Source organism: Macrosteles quadrilineatus, unplaced genomic scaffold (assembly GCF_028750875.1).
Source record: "Macrosteles quadrilineatus isolate MER2022 unplaced genomic scaffold, UCM_ALF_1.0 Scaffold_2__2_contigs__length_208266976, whole genome shotgun sequence".
Classification (NCBI taxonomy): Eukaryota; Metazoa; Arthropoda; class Insecta; order Hemiptera; family Cicadellidae; genus Macrosteles; species Macrosteles quadrilineatus.
The window spans coordinates 88,241,875-88,261,784 of record NW_026542595.1 but is presented as its reverse complement, the minus strand read 5'-3'; the positions used below and the strand labels follow the sequence as shown (position 1 = coordinate 88,261,784).

The following is a 19,910-nucleotide window of genomic DNA, read 5'->3' as shown; positions in this document are numbered from 1 at the left end:
ATCATATTTATACTGAGTATTCTACACATTGTATATTACCATTAGAATACCTCAAAGTTGATGTGATGGGCTTAGGAAAAAGATTGTGCACTTTACCTGACGCAAATTCCTATCAACCATATAGATTTTGCCTTATAGCTTCGTAATTCACTGGACTGCCTCAATCATATTTATACTGAGTATTCTACACATTGTATATTACCATTAGAATACCTCAAAGTTGATGTGATGGGCTTAGGAAAAAGATTGTGCACTTTTCCTGATGCAAGTTACTATCAACCATATACATTTTGCCATATAGCTTCGTAATTTACTGGACTGCCGCAATCATATTTATACTGAATATTCTACACATTGTATATTACCATTAGAATACCTCAAAGTTGATGTGATGGGCTTAGGAAAAAGATTGTGCACTTTACCTGACGCAAATTCCTATCAACCATATAGATTTTGCCTTATAGCTTCGTAATTCACTGGACTGCCTCAATCATATTTATACTGAGTATTCTACACATTGTATATTACCATTAGAATACCTCAAAGTTGATGTGATGGGCTTAGGAAAAAGATTGTGCACTTTTCCTGACGCAAATTCCTATAAACTATATAGATTTTGCCTTATAGCTTCGTAATTCACTGGACTGCCTCAATCATATTTATACTGAGTATTCTACACATTGTATATTACCATTAGAATACCTCAAAGTTGATGTGATGGGCTTAGGAAAAAGATTGTGCACTTTTCCTGACGCAAATTCCTATAAACTATATAGATTTTGCCTTATAGCTTCGTAATTCACTGGACTGCCTCAATCATATGTATACTGAGTATTCTACACATTGTATATTACCATTAGAATACATCAAAGTTGATGTGATGTACTAAGGAAAAAGATTGTACACTTTTTCCTGATGCGAGTTCCTATCAACAATATAGATTTTGCCTTATAGCTTCGTAATTCACTGGACTGCCTCAATCATATTTATACTGAGTATTCTACACATTGTACATTACCATTAGAATACCTCAAAGTTGATGTGATGGGCTTGGGAAAAAAGATTTTGCACTTTTTATGTTCGGAGTTTTAATTGATCGCGTTATGTTAAGCCATAGCTACGTATAATGTACAGTACGGTCTCAAATATGCCTTTTAAAATACGTCAATTAATTAGTTTTAACTTGTATACACGTTTTATCAATGTATAATTGACATTATATAAATATTTAAACATCATTTAGCACCGTATTGTCATTGAATTGTGTTTCCGACATCCCTGCAAAACACGTTTGTGGCGTCCGCAGGCGTACCAACCCACATCTATTACAAACCGAAAAAGCGCCGATGAAAAGAGCCGCTAACTTCACGACGGTAAAGTAATAATATCCAACCAAATCAAATCCAATTGTCTCATTGTCTGCAATCAGCAGAGCTGACAGCTGAGCAATGTTGTTGTTTAATGTTTTGTCATTGTTAGGTTATGTTAGGCCTATACCTGTTTGGACTTTCAAATCTAAACATTTGATCATAGCACATTAATGTTTTTTATAGGTGGCTTAAAATCGTGTTCAAGAAAATTTGGTCAGTTTATGATTGGTACATTAAAATTTGTAAGCATTACACATGTGATTGTTGAACACATAGGTGATTTTGTAATAGTAAGTATAGCCTTAGACTTAATTTTACAAACTTTATACAAATTAAGACCTTTTACGTACTTTGTGGTTGATAGGTGTGCTATTGTGGGCTGCACTTTACTTATCAGCGTGAAACTGGCAATAGAACAGCAATAACCCATTCCACTTCTCCTACCGCCCCTCCGACGAATATACGTCACAGTAAAACGTCACAACAATGATGGCGTCACAGCAGGATTCGTCACAAAGCAGCTGACATAACCTCCAAAATATCAAGTAGCGGGAACTTTTTTTGACGAAACACGGCAAGGATGGTGTTTGGCGGTACACGCACAGCGTTGATTATGAAGGTTGACTAATATGTATGTATAAAACTGTACAATACGCTGAATGAAATTAAACTACTATTTCATTATTTAGAGAATAAAGGACAATATTAAAGACGTTTGAGGTTATTTAAAGTAGTAACCACCCTCAATTTTTTCCAAATGATAAAATTATTAACTGACTACCATAAAAACCCATGCTGGCATCTCCCCTTAAGTTTTTCTCTCGTTTTTCTTTTGATATATGTTAAACACATGGTTATGAACAAAAAATGACGTATTCAAGGTTAGCCCACTCTTTACTAGTGTAGCTATGTAGCCTGGAATGCACTTCATGTGACCTTGATTGCACGACGACGCTATTACTAAAATTCATGTTTTATATGTCTATTTACATTATGTAGAGCATATTGCACAACACTAAGCACTTTTTAGCTAATTAAGTAGTTACCGCATCGATTTGAATCCAAATGAAAAATTACCTAAAATTACTATTTGACTACCATAAAAACCTATTGCTGGCAATTCCCCTTAAATTTTTCTTCAGTTTTTCTTTTGATACGCGTTAAACACATGGTTATGAACAAAAAATTACCTCTTCTAGGTTAGCCCACTCTTTAATAGTGTAGCTATGCTATCCTGGAATGCACTTCGTGTGACCTCGGCTGCACGCCGATGCTATTACAAAAATGTATGTTCTAAATGTCTATTTACATTATTTATCTGGTATTGAACAATACTGGGCACTTTTAAGCTTATTAATGTAGAAATCACCTTGATATTAATACAAACTAATAAACTACCTAAAATTACTAACTAATTATCGTAAAAACCTATTGCTGGCATCTCCTCTTAAATTGTTTTCTCGTTTTTCTTTTGATATGTGTTAAACACATTGTTATGAACATAAAATGACGTAGTATAGGTTAGCCCACTTTTTAGTAGTGTAGCTATGCAGCCTGGAATGGACCTCATAATAGAATAATAAAATACCATAAATTTCTATTGCTGGCCTATCCCCTTAGCACGATTTTCTTTATTCTTTCAAAATATGTTTAATACATCATTACGAACTAGAAAACACGTCGCCTAGGTTAGCCCACTCCTTTATAGTTGAGATAGGTAACTTTGAATTAAACTGGTGTGACCTCGGTTCCATAAGAATCTAATTTACTAAAAATCAACTTTTTCGTTTATACATGTTAGTTACACCTTAATAAACAATCCCTAACACCATTTCGATAAAAAATATTATTATTTATCAATTTAATGCATTATTTAAAATCTGCCTCAATAGAACAATAAATTACCATAAATTTCTATTGCTGGCCTATCCCTTTGGCACGATTTTCTTTATTCTTTCAAAATATGTTTATTACATCATTACGAACTAGAAAACATGTCGCTTATGTTAGCCCACTCCTTTATAGTTGAGATAGGCCATTTTGATTGTAGCTGGTGTGACCTCGGTTCCATAAGAACCTAATTTACTAAAACTCAACTTTTTTCGTTTATACATGTTAGTTACACCTTAATAAACAATACCTAACGCTATTTCGATAAACAATATTATTATTTATCAATTTAATGCATTATTTAAAATCTGCCTCAATAGAACAATAAATTACCATAAATTTCTATTGCTGGCCTATCCCATTAGCACGATTTTCTTTATTCTTTCAAAATATGTTTATTACATCATTACGAACTAGAAAACACGTCGCCTAGGTTAGCCCACTCCTTTATAGTTGAGATAGGCCATTTTGATTGTAGCTGGTGTGACCTCGGTTCCATAAGAACCTAATTTACTAAAAATCAACTTTTTCGTTTATACATGTTAGTTACACCTTAATAAACAATCCCTAACACCATTTCGATAAAAAATATTATTATTTATCAATTTAATGCATTATTTAAAATCTGCCTCAATAGAACAATAAATTACCATAAATTTCTATTGCTGGCCTATCCCTTTGGCACGATTTTCTTTATTCTTTCAAAATATGTTTATTACATCATTACGAACTAGAAAACATGTCGCTTATGTTAGCCCACTCCTTTATAGTTGAGATAGGTAACTTTGAATTAAACTGGTGTGACCTCGGTTCCATAAGAATCTAATTTACTAAAAATCAACTTTTTCGTTTATACATGTTAGTTACACCTTAATAAACAATCCCTAACACCATTTCGATAAAAAATATTATTATTTATCAATTTAATGCATTATTTAAAATCTGCCTCAATATAACAATAAATTACCATAAATTTCTATTGCTGGCCTATCCCTTTGGCACGATTTTCTTTAATCTTTCAAAATATGTTTATTACATCATTACGAACTAGAAAACATGTCGCCTAGGTTAGCCCACTCCTTTATAGTTGAGATAGGCCATTTTGATTGTAGCTGGTGTGACCTCGGTTCCATAAGAACCTAATTTACTAAAAATCAACTTTTTCGTTTATACTTGTAGTTACACCTTAATAAACAATCCCTAACACCATTTCGATAAAAAATATTATTATTTATCAATTTAATGCATTATTTAAAATCTGCCTCAATACTGTAGAACAATAAATTACCATAAATTTCTATTGCTGGCCTATCCCTTTGGCACGATTTTCTTTATTCTTTCAAAATATGTTTATTACATCATTACGAACTAGAAAACACGTCGCCTAGGTTAGCCCACTCTTTAGTAGTGTTGCTATGTAGCCTGGAATTGTCCTCATGTGACCTTGGTTGCACGACGACGCTATTACACAACTTAATGTTTTATATGTCTTTTTACATTATTTAGCTGGTATTGAACAATAGTAGGCACCTTTTAGCTTATTGAAGAAGAAACTACCTCGATTTTAATCCAAAATTTAAAAATTACCTAAAATTACTAACTGGCTACCACAAAAACCTATTACTGGCATCTCCTGTTAACTTTTTTTCTAATTATTCTTTTGATATGTGTTAAACACATGGTTATGAACAAAAAATGACGTAGTATAGGTTAGCTCACTCTTTAGTAGTGTAGCCAAACAGCCTGGAATGGACCTCATGTGACCACGGTTGCACGACGATGCTATTACTCAAATTTTTGTTTTATATGTCTATTTACATTATTTAGAGGGTAATGAACAATACTAAGCAGTTTTTAGCTAATTAAAGTGGTAACCACCCTGATTTTAACCTAAATTGAAAAATTAACTAAAATTACTAACTGATTACCATAAAAACCTATTGCTGGCATCTCCTCTTAAATTTTTTTCATGTTTTTCTTTTGATATGTGTTGAACACAGTGTTATGAACTTAAAATGACGTGTTATAGGTTAGCCCACTTTTTAGTAGTGTTGCTATGCAGCCTGGAATGGACCTCTTGTGACCTCGGTTGCACGACGACGCTATGACACAAATTAATGTTTTATATGTCTATTTCATTATTTAAAGGGTAATGATTAATACTTAGCAGTTTTTAGCTAATTATAGTAGTAACAACCTTGATTTTAACCTAAATTAAAAAATTAACTAAAATTACTAACTGATTACCATAAAAACCTATTGCTGGCATCTCCTCTTAAATTTTTTTCTTGTTTTTCTTTTGATATGTGTTAAACACATTGTTATGAACATAAAATGACGTAGTATAGGTTAGCCCACTTTTTAGTAGTGTAGCTATGCAGCCTGGAATTGACCTCATGTGACCTCGGTTGCACGACGACGCTATTACACAACTTAATGTTTTATATGTCTTTTTACATTATTTAGCTGGTATTGAACAATACTAGGCACTTTTTAGGTTATTGAAGTAGAAACCAGCTCGATTTTAATCCAATATAAAAAATTACCTAAAATTACTAACTGACTACCATAAAAACCTATTGCTAGTTAGGTCAGATTTAGTAATTTTAGGTAATTTTTTAATTTAGGTTTAAATTAAGGTTGTTACCACTTTAATTAGCTAAACACTGCTTAGTATTGTTCATTACCCTCTAAATAATGTAAATAGACATATAAAACAATAATTTGAGTAATAGCATCTTCGTGCAACCGAGGTCACATGAGGTCCATTCCAGGCTGTATAGCAAAACTACGAAAGAGTGGGCTAACCTAGGGTACGTCATTTTATGTTCATAACAATGTGTTTAACACATATCAAAAGAAAACCGAGAAAAAAATTTAAGAGGAGATGCCAGCAATAGGTTTTTATGGTAGTCAGTTAGTAATTCAAGTTAATTTTTTAATTTGGATTAAAATCGAGCTGGTTTCTACTTCAATAACCTAAAAAGTGCCTAGGTCACACCAGCTACAATCAAAATGGCCTTTCTCAACTATGAAGGAGTGGGCTAACACAGTGCCGGATTTAGGGTACTTGAGGCCCTAGGCCAAATTACTTGAGCGGCCCTCCCCCTCCCCCTGTGGTGGAAATTCCTTGCAATCGCGGATATAATCGTGAATATCTCTTATGCATCAAGGGGACATCATCATTGACACCCGTGATCGTGGATGAAATCGTGGACATCTCTCCTAAATCAAGTCAAAGCAATCATAGGTATACGAGAGCGTGGCAAAATCATGAACATCCCCACGGGCTGCAACAAAGGGACATTATCACCGTCACCCGCGACCGCAGTAAAATCGTTAACATCTCCCGTGGCCCGCAATCACAGGGACATCATCATCAACACCCACGGCTGCGGCAAAATCGTTAACATCTCCCGCATGCCGCAATCACGGGGACATCATCATCGACACCCACGGCCGCGGCAAAATCGTGAACATCTCCCGCGGGCCGCAATCACAGGGACATCATCATCGACACCCACGGCCGCGGCAAAATCGTGAACATCTTCTGTGGGCCGCAATCACAGGGACATCATCATCGACACCCACGGCCGCGGCAAAATCGTGAACATCTTCTGTGGGCCGCAATCATGGAAACATTATTATGGTCACCTGTGATCGCGGCAAACTAATGGTTAAAAAAATTATTTGTTTATCTAAAAAAATTGTTGTGCAATCTTCTGCGGCCCCCTCTTGCTTGCGGCCCTAGGCCGCGGCCTAATCGGCCTAGTGGTAAATCCGGCACTGGGCTAACATAAGCGACATGTTTTCTAGTTCGTAATGATGTAATAAACATATTTTGAAAGAATAAAGAAAATCGTGCCAAAGGGATAGGCCAGCAATAGAAATGTATGGTAATTTATTGTTCTATTGAGGCAGATTTTAAATAATGCATTAAATTTATAAATAATAATATTTTTTATCGAAATAGCGTTAGGTATTGTTTATTAAGGTGTAACTAACATGTATAAACGAAAAAAGTTGAGTTTTAGTAAATTAGGTTCTTATGGAACCGAGGTCACACCAGCTACAATCAAAATGGCCTTTCTCAACTATAAAGGAGTGGGCTAACATAAGCGACATGTTTTCTAGTTTGTAATGATGTAATAAACATATTTTGAAAGAATAAAGAAAATCGTGCCAAAGGGATAGGCCAGCAATAGAAATGTATGGTAATTTATTGTTCTATTGAGGCAGATTTTAAATAATGCATTAAATTGATAAATAATAATATTTTTTATCGAAATAGCGTTAGGTATTGTTTATTAAGGTGTAACTAACATGTATAAACGAAAAAAGTTGAGTTTTAGTAAATTAGGTTCTTATGGAACCGAGGTCACACCAGCTACAATCAAAATGGCCTATCTCAACTATAAAGGAGTGGGCTAACCTAGGCGACGTGTTTTCTAGTTCGTAATGATGTAATAAACATATTTTGAAAGAATAAAGAAAATCGTGCCAAAGGGATAGGCCAGCAATAGAAATTTATGGTAATTGGGATGGGTAATTTATTGTTCTATTGAGGCAGATTTTAAATTATGCATTAAATTGATAAATAATAATATTTTTTATCGAAATGGTGTTAGGGATTGTTTATTAAGGTGTAACTAACATGGATAAACGAAAAAGTTGATTTTTAGTAAATTAGGTTCTTATGGAACCGAGGTCACACCAGCTACAATCAAAATGGCCTATCTCAACTATAAAGGAGTGGGCTAACCTAGGCGACGTGTTTTCTAGTTCGTAATGATGTAATAAAGATATTTTGAAAGAATAAAGAAAATCGTGCTAAAGGGATAGGCCTGCAATAGAAATTTATGGTAATTTATTGTTCTATTGAGGCAGATTTTAAATAATGCATTAAATTGATAAAAAATAATATTTTTTATCGAAATGGTATTAGGGATTGTTTATTAAGGTGTAACTAACATGTATATACGAAAAAGTTGATTTTTAGTAAATTAGATTCTTATGGAACCGAGGTCACACCAGTTTAATTCAAAGTTACCTATCTCAACTATAAAGGAGTGGGCTAACATAAGCGACATGTTTTCTAGTTCGTAATGATGTAATAAACATATTTTGAAAGAATAAAGAAAATCGTGCCAAAGGGATAGGCCAGCAATAGAAATTTATGGTAATTTATTGTTCTATTGAGGCAGATTTTAAATAATGCATTAAATTGATAAATAATAATATTTTTTATCGAAATGGTGTTAGGGATTGTTTATTAAGGTGTAACTAACATGGATAAACGAAAAAGTTGATTTTTAGTAAATTAGGTTCTTATGGAACCGAGGTCACACCAGCTACAATCAAAATGGCCTATCTCAACTATAAAGGAGTGGGCTAACCTAGGCGACGTGTTTTCTAGTTCGTAATGATGTAATAAACATATTTTGAAAGAATAAAGAACATCGTGCCAAAGGGATAGGCCAGCAATAGAAATTTATGGTAATTTATGGTTCTATTGAGGCAGATTTTAAATAATGCATTAAATTGATAAATAATAATATTTTTTATCGAAATTGTGTTAGGTATTGTTTATTAAGGTGTAACTAACATGTATAAACGAAAACAGTTGAGTTTTAGTAAATTAGGGTCTTATGGAACCGAGGTCACACCAGCTACAATCAAAATGGCCTATCTCAACTATAAAGGAGTGGGCTAACCTAGGCGACTTGTTTTCTAGTTCGTAATGATGTAATAAACATATTTTGAAAGAATAAAGAAAATCGTGCCAAAGGGATAGGCCAGCAATAGAAATTTATGGTAATTTATTGTTCTATTGAGGCAGATTTTAAATAATGCATTAAATTGATAAATAATAATATTTTTTAACGAAATAGCGTTAGGTATTGTTTATTAAGGTGTAACTAACATGTATAAACGAAAAAAGTTGATTTTTAGTAAGTTAGGCTCATATGGAACCGAGGTCACACCAGTTTAATTCAAAGTTACCTATCTCAACTATAAATGAGTGTACGAACCTAGGCGACGTGTTTTCTAGTTCGTAATGATGTAATAAACATATTTTGAAAGAATAAAGAAAATCGTGCCAAGGGGATAGGCCAGCAATAGAAATTTATGGTAATTTATTATTCTCTACAGTATTATGAGGTCCATTCCAGGCTGCATAGCTACACTACTAAAAAGTGGGCTAACCTATACTACGTCATTTTATGTTCATAACAATGTGTTTAACACATATCAAAAGAAAAACGAGAAAAAAATTTAAGAGGAGATGCCAGCAATAGGTTTTTACGATAATTAGTTAGTAATTTTAGGTAGTTTATTAGTTTGTATTAATATCAAGGTGATTTCTACATTAATAAGCTTAAAAGTGCCCAGTATTGTTCAATACCAGATAAATAATGTAAATAGACATTTAGAACATACATTTTTGTAATAGCATCGGCGTGCAGCCGAGGTCACACGAAGTGCATTCCAGGATAGCATAGCTACACTATTAAAGAGTGGGCTAACCTAGAAGAGGTAATTTTTTGTTCATAACCATGTGTTTAACGCGTATCAAAAGAAAAACTGAAGAAAAATTTATGGGAATTGCCAGCAATAGGTTTTTATGGTAGTCAAATAGTAATTTTAGGTAATTTTTCATTTGGATTCAAATCGATGCGGTAACTACTTAATTAGCTAAAAAGTGCTTAGTGTTGTGCAATATGCTCTACATAATGTAAATAGACATATAAAACATGAATTTTAGTAATAGCGTCGTCGTGCAATCAAGGTCACATGAAGTGCATTCCAGGCTACATAGCTACACTAGTAAAGAGTGGGCTAACCTTGAATACGTCATTTTTTGTTCATAACCATGTGTGTAACATATATCAAAAGAAAAACGAGAGAAAAACTTAAGGGGAGATGCCAGCATGGGTTTTTATGGTAGTCAGTTAATAATTTTATCATTTGGAAAAAATTGAGGGTGGTTACTACTTTAAATAACCTCAAACGTCTTTAATATTGTCCTTTAATCTCTAAATAATGAAATAGTAGTTTAATTTCATTCAGCGTATTGTACAGTTTTATACATACATATTAGTCAACCTTCATAATCAACGCTGTGCGTGTACCGCCAAACACCATCCTTGCCGTGTTTCGCCAAAAAAAGTTCCCGCCACTTGATATGTCAGCTGCTTTGTGACGAATCCTGCTGTGACGCCATCATTGTTGTGACGTTTTACTGTGACGTATATTCGTCGGAGGGGCGGTAGGAGAAGTGGAATGGGTTATTGCTGTTCTATTGCCAGTTTCACGCTGATACTTTACTTTAGGTCCTACACAAACAACCGAATGAAAATATTTACTATTCGATTGTTTCATTAGATATATCGTTTGGTTAGTTAGGTTAGGTTAAACTTACCTAACTAACCAAATGATATAGGCTATCGAATAATCGATATATCGATCGATATTTTCATTCGAATGAGTGTAGGACCTAAAGTAAAGTGCAGCCCTATTGTGGTTTTCTTAAAAGCTTGTCATCCTTATTAGCTTTATATTTTACTAGTTGTTCTACCCATGCCAAGCCACGGTGAGAGAATGCAGAGAGGTGATTCTTTGTCGCCTCGTCCAATGCAAACTGCTGAATGATTAAGCACTTGTTCTTGATATAGGCCTAAATTCATTTGGGGTACACTTCCATATTTGTTGGCACAAACAATCGAATGAGTAACATTGATATATTCGATATATTGATTATTCGATTGTTTAATTTGATATATTGTTTGGTTAGTTAGTTAGGTTAACCTTACCTAACTAATCAAAGATATATCGAATAATCGACATATCGATCGATATTTTCATTCGGTTGTTTGTGCCAACAGATATGGAAGTGTACCCAATTTGATCATGTCCATGTTAAAAGCAAAATACTCTTACAGATGTGTTTTTTTTCAGTTGGAACACATAGGCCTAAGGATTCAAGGTACTTTGGTATTATCCGGAGGCCACCCTTATAAAGCACGCTGCAGCGTTTATGTTATCATAAATGGAAAGAACATACTTTAATTAGGAACTAACTTACAATCCAAATTTGACATTATTACAATCAGCGGCCTTTGAGTTCTGCCTCCTAGAAGGTAGCGATGTCGGCGATGATTGAGTTGAATGAGTCGCCGCCTCTACTGCCACACCAGATACAGGCGGTGACAGGTGATGCGTGCGCTCCGGTTAACAACCTCACCTTGGCCTACTTGACTTATCTGAGGACTCATCTGGTATGGTTTGATTCATAATAAAACGAGGAAAGTCCTACAAACATATTTATGATAACCCAACCTAACATAACTGCCGCAGCGGACTCTACAAGGGTGGCCTCCGGATGATACCAAAGTACCCGATTCTATGTTTCTTGTGTCACTTAGGCCCCGTTTATGCACCAAGTGCGGTAGCGGTAGCGACAGCGGGAGCGATTTCTAACACCATTGAGTTAAATGGGGCTGTTTATGCACCAAGTGCGGTAGCGGTAGCGACAGCGGGAGCGATTTCTAACACCATTGAGTTAAATGGGGCTGTTTATGCACCAAGAGCGATAGCGATAGCGGTTGACCTCCCGCTGCGATTTCTAATTCGCCCGCTGTGTAGTTAGGAATCGCAGCGGTTGCTTGGGCTGAAGCCAGGGTTGCCAACTTGACCCACGCGCACGTGCACTTAGGACAAATAGTTGTGTTAATTAATTATTTGGCAGAGTTTGAGTTGGCAAGACTGTGTCCCCCTTCCATTCTCCTTTGACCAACCGCTACCGCTATCGCTCTTCGTGCATAAACAGACTCATTTACAGCGGGAGCGGGCCTTAAACGGGACCTTAGTTAGGCCTATACACAACATTTGTCTGCAACATAAACTGCTCTGTTTTTAACATATAATACTGAACTTACAGTATAAGTAAACAATTAAAACAGAATTCAAAAGGTTTGAACACTATCCCACATTATAAGAAAAACCTACAGTACTGTCACTTCTCTCAACTCAAGGAAAAGTAAACAAACAAACTGAAACAAAAAGAAATCTAACAGCTGATGTACGGTAACTTCGTTATATTAAAATGTGATTAAATACAGCCCTTTAATTGAGGTTCCTGCCCATAGGAGAGGGTGTATTGAAAAACTGCTATTTTTTGGGGAAGTTTCACGTTAAGACCTTTAAGTATGCGGTTGATAAAAGTGCGGCTCATGGTTTTCTCAAAAGTTTGTAATCCTTGTTGAGTTAGCTTTATATAGGCTAGATTGAAGATAGATATGGGACAAATCTGTCATTTAGGGCTACCTTTGTTGTTGTTGCTTGAGATCTTGTAGGTAAGATGTTTATGTCACGATATGCGTTTTGCCAGCTTGTTTGGTATCTTCAGAGGTATTCTTTTTAGGTTATCTTCTTATCACTAACACTATAGATACTGTCTTTACAAAAATATTTATACACACTCGGTCATTAGTCAGGGCATACGGTACTGCGGTCGGGTTGATCGGACAACCCAAAGACGGATTCTGAGGCAGAGTCAGGTCTTTCCCTCCTTTCATTTCTTGGAGTGGAGGTTGTGGAATTTGAATTTGGGCTGTTTACCAATGGTAGTAAATATTTTTGTAAAAACAGTATCAGTCTACAGGCCCTAGTCTTAGTGAGAAGTTAACTTAAGAAGACCTTTGAAGATGCCACACAGGCTTCAAAACGCATAGGGTGACAAACATCTTAACTACTAGAACTACCTACTAGGGCAAAACCAATAAAGGTAAATCTAATACACGCTAGCGTAATTCAAGTTCTTGAAACATAGATACTTACTTACTTACTAACTCCTGTGGCCACACAAATCCCAAGTGATTTTTGGCCTCGCCAACAATGCTCCTCCACTGCTGCCTGTCTTCTGCTGCCTCCAAACTTGCTCCTAACCTCCTGAGGTCCTGCCTCACTTGGTCATTCCATCTTAATCTGGGCCGACCCAGCGGCCGTCGTCCTTCTGGTTGCCCCATCCATACCTTCTTAATCATTCTGTTATCATCTCTTCTATATACATGTCCCAGCCATTGTAATCTTCTGCTCTTTACCATTGCTATAACATCTGGGTCATTATAAAGTTCTCTTAATTCTTGGTTCTTCCTTATCCGCCATTCACCATTGTCATTAATAGGTCCAAACACTCTACGTTCAAAGTAGAAAATGAATACTCAGACACCTTTAGAATTAACACAGGACTAAGACAAGGCAATGCACTATCCCCATTATTATTTAATCTAATCATAGAAGAAGTGCTGAGAGAGGTGAGCAGTGTTCAGGGAGGTGCAAAGATTAGTGGGAAGACAAACGTTCTAGCATTTGCAGACAATGTGGCACTAATAGCAGAAAATAAAAGAGATGTTAAGGAGCTAGCAGAAAAGCTAATCGCTGAAACACAAAAAGTGGGACTAAAAATAAATTATGAGAAAACTAAGGTAATGAAGATAAGTAGACAACCTGATAACCAACCATACTTGGAAGTCTTGAATTTTAAATTGACAAAAACTGACAATTTTAAATATCTGGGAGTGACAATAACAAGTGAAAGCAGACAAGACGATCAAAATCCAATGTAGATTAGCAGCAGCTCAACGGTGCTATTGGAGTCGAACAAATCTATTTAGAAGTAGACTCCGACCAGAAGAACTAAAATAAAGATGTATAAAGTAATAATACAACCAGTTCTACTATATGGAGCAGAAGTCTGGACGCCTACAGAGCAAAATGAAAAGAATTTGATAGTTTTTTTTTAAACATAGATAACAATAAAAAATCTGACATGTTTTGATTTTGATGTTTATAAAGTAGCTGATATATTTACTACGTGAAAAATCTGACATTTTTAAAGGAAATATTTTTGTGATAATCCAATCAGCCATACAGAAATTCACTTAGAAGTGACGTCCAAGCTGGTTTTCTTCCAAAGGTGTATTTACAGTAAAATTTTTTTCTTTTAGATGTTAGCCAAATAATTTCATTTAATTTGAAGGAAGATTAAAGGTTATTTCAGCTTTACATCTCTCCCTAATCTTGTGCAAATAAATTATAAAGTAAATATAACTGAACATAAATTATTAATACCAAACCTCCTTTCCTTGTTCAATATCATTATAGGGAGAGATTCAAATGCAGCGTTACAATTTTACTTAAATGCTGTAACTATTTTCCATATTGAAGACTAAGTTGGATTTTTTAAAATAATGTGTTCTGAAATACTGTGATTGATTTCAGTGTTCCGGACCTTCAATGGAACCGACATTGTATACAAATGATGCTATATTGACTGAACATTTAAGTCCAAGATTTAATAAAATAAGTAAAGGGGACATAGTTGTAGCAAGATCTCCTACAAATCCAAAACAGTTCATTTGTAAAAGAGTAACTGGTGTCGAAGGTGACAAAATGTGTCCTGGTTTCATCAGCCAAGTAGTTGTAAGTATATTCTGGGCCATGAATCTAAACAATTTGGTGGTTTTTGTCTCTCTAATTTTCTCTCAACAATATTAAGTACTAATAATTAACTTGTTTGCTGCGATATAAATTAGCATTATACCCCCTAAAACGCTTTAAAAAACAACAATGTCAAATCTCTGCCTTTACTGTACTTCTCTAACAATGTGATTTTTTCACTATTTTAAACACTTGGGATGATCCACACATTTTTTTGTTTCCCCCACACACATTTGAACCCTAATACAGCTCGTGGCATCTAAGCTGGCACTTGGCCTAGCCAAGGCCACACTATACTACAGGCCGGAGTGCTTGAACTGTGACGTCATGGAAGAAGCCGGGCCGCTGCCTCCCTCAACAACAGGCTCTTACGGCGATTCAGTGTCGCGCCCTCAAAACTATTGCACCCTGAGTCACTGGTTCCGATTTATTCGTACAAACTATATATTTTATTAATCTGCGTTAATCGACGAACAATATTATGTAAGAAAATATTTATTTGAAGAATTTGTATACTAGTTTTTAAAAATTAAACTTAACATTTGCTCTCAAATGGTAACATAATAGGACAGTGCTGTATAATTCAACACAGTTGTACATAAATAATTAAAACAAAATAAATATATATTATTTTACACCAAATGAAAAAATCATGTCTTTTCTTTTTAAGTCAAATCATCAGGTTGATTTTAAATATTATAGAGTATTTTAAACTTCTCATGGCATGGATCAGAGTCGGGATGCAAATGAAACTAAGATTTTTTTATACTAGAGTTTTTTATTACAAACAATGCGTAAACAATCAAGTTTAGTTCAAGAGCTTAATTTTTTAGCCTTTCTTTTCATTGTATCTTTGTTAACTTCAGCTTTCTCCTTTCTTTTTCTTGACATACAGTCTGAAATGCTCTTTGAATAGTTATTAAGTAAAATGTTACAAAATGAAAACAAACACTTATCAATAAGTTTCTTAAAACTAAGTCCACACTCATTACAAGTCATATCCCCGATCGGGGCTTCGTTAGCAAATACACCAATTGTGTTAATCAAAACTTTTCTTTGATTTGGAAGAGACAAAAAATCACTTTCGTATCTTTCGGAGATAACAGTTTTGAAAACTTTAAAACCAATCAAGATAATTTCTAACAGCTCATCAGATGGGTACTTTAGACCACCTCTATTAATAATATTGAAATAATAGTTTTCTGTTTTAGTCACAATAGTTGATTCGGAGTCTTTAAGGGTCAAAAAAGCATTACAGGAGTTGCAGCTATTATGCTTCAAAGCAGCATGAGCTACGTACCCGGCAATGTAAACTAGGCCTAACTTATCATTATCAGATATGTCTACCTCCATTAAATCTACATCTAAATCATCAATAATGCTGACTACGTTTTCATCGGAGTCGTGATATTCGCCAGCGTCATTGTCTGAGCAGAGTATGTCAGATATTCGGACTTCTACTTGTTTTGAAGAATAGAGTTTAATGAGACTTAAAGCCCTAATCTTATTTTCCGATTGCAGTACTTGTTGGACAGAAATTTGATATCATGCTCCACTCATTTGCCTATACTGACCGAATCTCGCTTCTAGGCTATCTGTCTGGAATTTACCTAATAAAACATAGGAAAACTTCATGTCACTGCTCGTTAAATACTCAATTACTTCTAATAAAGTGGTTACTGTATGCAGCAGAGCTACATGAGTTTCATTTGAAAGTTTACCTCTCCTTGAATTTGTTTTTTCGCCCTGAATCACGAGTTGGTTCCAAGATTTTAACCAGTCACTAAACTGTTTCAAAAATAAACAACTGTCATCAGTAATATTATTAACAGGCTTATAAAGGTTGTCCTTGAATTTCACCCATTTAAAGCTATGTTTAACATTTACAATTTTCCACCATTTTAAAACTATTTCTAAAAATATGGAAGTGCCACAATCTTTTGAAGCTGTTGCCTCCCTTGTATGCCTTAAAGCAGCAATGTTTTTTTCATCGAACAGTTTACAGCACAGCAATACATTCTGACGCTCTATGGAGGTAGGGTATAAAACCTTTTTTGAAAGTGCTGGGGCTAGTTTTACACATTTATGTTCCTCACTATTATATAGAACTTTTAGGTCTGAGACACAAGCTGTCTCCATTATACTGTGGTTTTCAAAATTTGGAAATATGAACGATTGCTTACTGTCAACTTGATTTAGCCAATTGTTCCTTATACATTTAAATAAGTGAACAGTGTCAAAAAGAACATAAATGTGTTGCGATACACAAAAAGGGTTTTCAAATTTAGGTTTCAATACACCACCACAAAACTGAACAAACATATTCCTATTGACTCTATTATTATCAGATATAAGGCATAGCACTTTATAGCCTAGTTTTGTGAGCATTTGGAGAACACTCTTGGTTAGTTTATACAACAACTCGGTGGTCAAGTGTTTAACAGGAAATAAGCCAACTACATCTTTGTGCTTTGACATTATAGAAGAGATCATAAAAACCTGTACAGTACTGGCTAGCTCTTTTTTTGCACCTTCGTGAACCAACCCTTCTATTTTACCACCTTTAAAACTCATTTCAGGTTTTACATACACTTCGTCTAATAGCAAACAACACAGTTTCTCATTTTCATTAAGTAGGTTTACTTTTTTCTTTAAATATTTCTCTTGTCCACATTCAAGACCAGAGTTGTTACTTCCTAACTTTAAGTGTAATGCACTCAGATAGGTACTTTGGGTGAGGCATTGTCAACAATCTAGAGGCCCTAATATTTTTATAAGCAGCTGGAAAGGAAAACATAAGTGTGGCAAACCACAGCAATGTAGTGACACAGTAGTTTATTCTACTTTTAAAAACTAAATTAAACTGTTCTTTAAGAAAATTTAACCTTTTGTTTTTGTCAGGGTCTTCCGTGTTTTCATCTATTAAATAGTTAATTGAATTATTTATATTTTCAATATGCTCATTAGTACTAGATTCAATGTCTAGTAAACTGTTATTGTTAAATACATATTTCAATAGAGAATCAAACTGAGACCAAAGATGCATATGTTTTGACCCATTCATTATTTTTAATATTTCTGGATTTTCATTAACACAGATCTCATTAAAACAAACTTTGAATGACAAATCGTCATTGATTACAAGGGAAACGTTTACTTTTAAAGTTCCTAGGCCTGTTCCTTTCGTAGAGAAAAGTATGATACGAGTTTCCTCAGACTGGACATGGAATGTCCGAGGTGTGAGCTCTGCACATTTAGCATATTTGTTTTTTATTTCGTTTAGCGATTGTATACAATCCAACTGTTGTACTTGCCGATTGTGGTCGTCCTCACGTTCCTGGATTTCTTGTTTCCTGGTGGAAGGATCTTTACGAGAAGGTGGAAGTTTGGTAGTAAGGTATTTCGGCAGATTATCAAAAATAGTTGGAACCGCATCCGGTGTTAACTTTAGGTGATCGCGTTTTACAGTCAATAGCGAACCATCTGGTCTAACGACTGTGTCCTCCCGCACAATGAAGCGTTCATCGAAATGTTTAATACAAACAACAGAATGTCTGCTGGGCACATAATCTGATCGATGAATTGACCTCAACCATTTTTGGCGATATTCTAGGTCAGCAGGAAAGCGAAAAACGTTAACTTTTTCATCACCACGATAGTTGCTTCGACACCCCGGTACACAACATGAGGTCGGCATCTTCCACTACGAAGTTGTCAAAACACACCATTATTACTATTAATTGTCATCTTCAATAATTGTCTTCAATTAAAAATGTAGGGCAATAAACTAAAAAATTAGGATTTGTCACTACAGTTGGCACCAAAAGAAAGCTCAGGAAGGGTGGCAATGCGACAGGTGTAAGCTACTAGCCTAATGGCGGTGGGCGTCGACAAGGCTGGGCGTTCGGCTGATTCAGTGACGTAGCAGCGAGAGTGGAGGGGGGCACTCCAGCCTGTAGTATAGTGTGGCCTTGGCCTAGCGTGGGCAGTGTTGGCGGGAGGAGGGTGGAGGTAGGGAAAAGACCGGACTGCAAACATTTTGGCTGCCTCACGGGGTTGCCTCCCCTTGTATTATGTACATGAGCGCTTTCATATGGGTCGCGAGGATAGTTGATGCAACCCGCATGACAGGACATAATGTTTTTGAACTAGATACTAGTAGCGGTCAGCCAAGTGCCAGCCTAGATGTCACGAGCTGTACATACCCTACTGTCACAGGTGTCTGGAATAATTTTGATAGAACAGACCTTTTTTGTAGATTAATAGTATTAATATCATTTACAACTTACTATAATCAAATACTTTCACTGTAGCTTTTTCATAAGCTATAATTATGTAGTAGTACCGGTAGCATGTTCTAAATAAAGCCTATGTTGCAGGTTCCACGAGGACATGTGTGGCTCGAAGGAGACAACCGCAGCAACTCGTCAGATTCACGAGCATATGGCCCCGTACCCATTGGTCTGCTACGAGGTCGTGTACTCTGCGTAATTTGGCCATTTTCCCATGCTACACTACTCACACAACCAAACACGTAGATCTTTAGTTCTACTTTTATTATTAGGATGTATAAATATATAGTGTAAGTTATTTTGTTGTAACAAGTTAAAATTGATTACATTCATTTCTCTCACTAAGTTCATTTCATTTATACCTCATTCTTCATACATAACTCAAGGACCAAAATTTACCTTTATAATGGTGAATACAAATAAATAACAGTTTTTGTATTTGGATTGAAAACGAACAATGAGTATTCTTTTTCACCAGTTTCACATGTGAAATTTTTTCCTAATAAGGCTAGTTCACACATGGCGGTGACTAGAGTCGCAGCTACTACTATAAATATATGAGAACAGAGTATCGTCGACTAGCACTCGCTGTCAAGTAAAAATTCACTCACGCAGAAAGTCGAGTATGTTCAATTTTTGTGGTGAGTAGTCGCTAGTAATCATTCTTGAGACTTCTTGAGAGTCACGTGATTCACAAACAAATTGTATTATGTAGCACTCTAAATGTATTGGAGTGATTTTAGGGAGCCTCGCCATATACCTCAAAGTTATATCCAGTTCGGTTCTCATTGGAACCACTAGCCTCTGGTAAGTATTCTCCTTTTTTATTAATGGTGATATAATTTCTTATAACTCC

At 35.3% G+C, this 19,910-nt stretch overlaps 2 protein-coding genes across 2 annotated transcripts in view; one reads left to right on the top strand and one right to left on the bottom strand.

The window, feature by feature from the left end:
* LOC128986990 (probable ATP-dependent RNA helicase DDX49) overlaps positions 1–1,801 on the bottom strand; it is a 39,017-nt gene extending 37,216 nt beyond the window's left edge. Inside the window, exon 1 of the mRNA XM_054407632.1 lies at positions 1,721–1,801. The gene's annotated coding sequence lies outside the window, so the exon portion shown is untranslated. The remainder of the gene's footprint in view (positions 1–1,720) is intronic.
* LOC128986995 (mitochondrial inner membrane protease subunit 1) lies at positions 1,378–19,395 on the top strand. Its single transcript, XM_054407639.1, has 3 exons — positions 1,378–1,660; positions 14,544–14,744; positions 19,142–19,395. The coding sequence occupies exons 1-3, from the start codon at positions 1,541–1,543 to the stop codon at positions 19,298–19,300; spliced, it is 480 nt and encodes a 159-aa protein (XP_054263614.1). The 5' UTR covers positions 1,378–1,540; the 3' UTR covers positions 19,301–19,395.
* Positions 19,396–19,910: the final 515 nt, after the last annotated feature.